The sequence below is a fragment of the Bufo bufo genome, chromosome 4 (genome assembly GCF_905171765.1).
Source record: "Bufo bufo chromosome 4, aBufBuf1.1, whole genome shotgun sequence".
In the NCBI taxonomy this organism is placed as follows: Eukaryota; Metazoa; Chordata; class Amphibia; order Anura; family Bufonidae; genus Bufo; species Bufo bufo.
In genome coordinates, this window is record NC_053392.1 from 2,775,469 (window position 1) to 2,777,501 (window position 2,033).

Genomic DNA, 2,033 nt, shown 5'->3' on the forward strand with positions numbered 1-2,033 from the left:
TCCCTCTCACCTCCTCCAGTCTCTCTCTATGGCTGTCACTTCTTCCCAAAAAATATTGAACCTCTCTCCCTGATTCCTTCTTTTCCTCCTTCATGGATCCTGGCATTACCCTATTACTAGTTAACCCATTCTGTGCAACTAACTACCAACTTGTCTCTAATCTTCCCTTCATGTAAAAACTCCTGAAGCACTTGGTCTATTCTTGCCTCAATCTCTCTGTTAAGGCCTGTTTCACACCTGCAGTAAAGAGATGCGGCCGGCTGTTCAGCAGGTAATCTCTCTGCATTCTGGCATTGATGGAAGCAACCCCATCGCCGTCTGGCTTCATTCGCTATAATAAGGACCGACAGCCAGACAGATACCGCCGTACAAATCACAGTGAACTCCATGACAAATACAGATCACGTTGTTCTGACCTATATTTCACCATTTAAACATGCCCTTAAAGTCGTACCTGGAAGGAAGAACTTAGATGTCTCCTTTCTGCTGAATCTAGTTATGTCTTTGGTCATTTCCAAAATCTTGTGTTCCAGCCTTTTTGGAATGAAATAAATTTATCAGCTTAATGGTTTGAACAGGAAATCATGAAATCTATTTTTAACAGGAAATCCCAAAAAGAATTCTGAAGGAAACGTCATGTTATCACTAGATCATAAAGAAGAAGATCAGGACAACATGCAGCGTTCTTCAGGAAAAAACCTCATTACACTGATCGGATATCTAGGACCTCACAGTGCAGATCTATCATACAATCCTCCTAATCATGAAGAACCTTCTCCTGACCAATCACAGATTGTAACCACAAGTCCAGATCTGTCACATAATCCTCCTAATCATGAGGAACCTTCTCCTGACCAATCTCAGATTATAACCACAAGTCCAGATCTGTCACATAATCCTCCTAATCATGAGGAACCTTCTCCTGACCAATCTCAGATTGTAACCACAAGTCCAGATCTGTCACATAATCCTCCTAATCATGAGGAACCTTCTCGTGACCAATCTCAGATTATAACCACAAGTAGCAGGCAGAAAGGAAGTAAAAGGTTTCATTGTGAAGAATGTGGAAAACTGTTTACAAGAAGGTCAGTTCTTTCTGTGCACAGAAGAATTCACACAGGAGAGAAGCCGTATTCATGTTCAGAATGTGAGAAATGTTTCACAGACAAATCAGGTCTCATTAAACATCAGATAATCCACACAGGAGAGGAGCCATATTCATGTTCAGAGTGTGGGAAATGTTTCGCACGAAAATCAAGTCTCCTTATCCATCAGACTATTCACACAGGGCTAAAGCTATACTCATGCTCCGAATGTGAGAAATCTTTTACAGAAAAATCAAATCTCCTTATACATCAGAGAATTCACACAGGGCTAAAGCCATACTCATGCTCCGAATGTGGGAAATGTTTTACCCAGAAATCAAATCTTATTATACATAAGAGACTTCACACAGGAGAGAAGCCATATTCATGTTCAGAGTGTGGAAAATATTTTGGTTTGAAGTCAAATCTTAAAATACACCAGAGAATTCACACAGGAGAGAAGCCATATTCATGTTCAGAATGTGGGAAATGTTTTATAGAAAAAGCTAAACTTCTTTGTCATCAGAAAATTCACACAACAGAGAAGCCGTATTAATATTGTATATTAGAACAATGATTGTAAATAAATGTAAGACGACATTGGGGGTTTTACTTTACACATGAGGCCGTTATAGTTGTGTCCCCTCCACAGAACAGGGTTTAGGCCTCTTTCACACGTGCTTTGTTTTCTGGTATTGAGATCTGTTCAGGATGCATCAGAATGTCTTCCGTTCCGGCAGCATTCCGCTTTGTGAGCGGACACAAACCTGCTGCAAGATGCGGTTTTGTGTCCGGTCATAAAAACGGATCCAGCACTGAAAACAATGTAAGTCAATGATGGCAGATCCGTTTTTTTCACCCATTGACTTTTAATGTATTTAGTGATGATTAAATTTTTTTCCGTTTTGATTTCACACAACCGCATCCTAATGGAAGCGACGCATCCTG

General features: G+C 40.3%; 1 protein-coding gene across 1 annotated transcript; it reads left to right on the forward strand.

Annotated features, from left to right (window-relative positions):
• Window positions 1-628: 628 nt before the first annotated feature.
• Window positions 629-1,641, forward strand: LOC120997570 (zinc finger protein 239-like). Its single transcript, XM_040427661.1, has one exon. The coding sequence runs from the start codon at window positions 637-639 to the stop codon at window positions 1,639-1,641; it is 1,005 nt and encodes a 334-aa protein (XP_040283595.1). The 5' UTR covers window positions 629-636.
• Window positions 1,642-2,033: the final 392 nt, after the last annotated feature.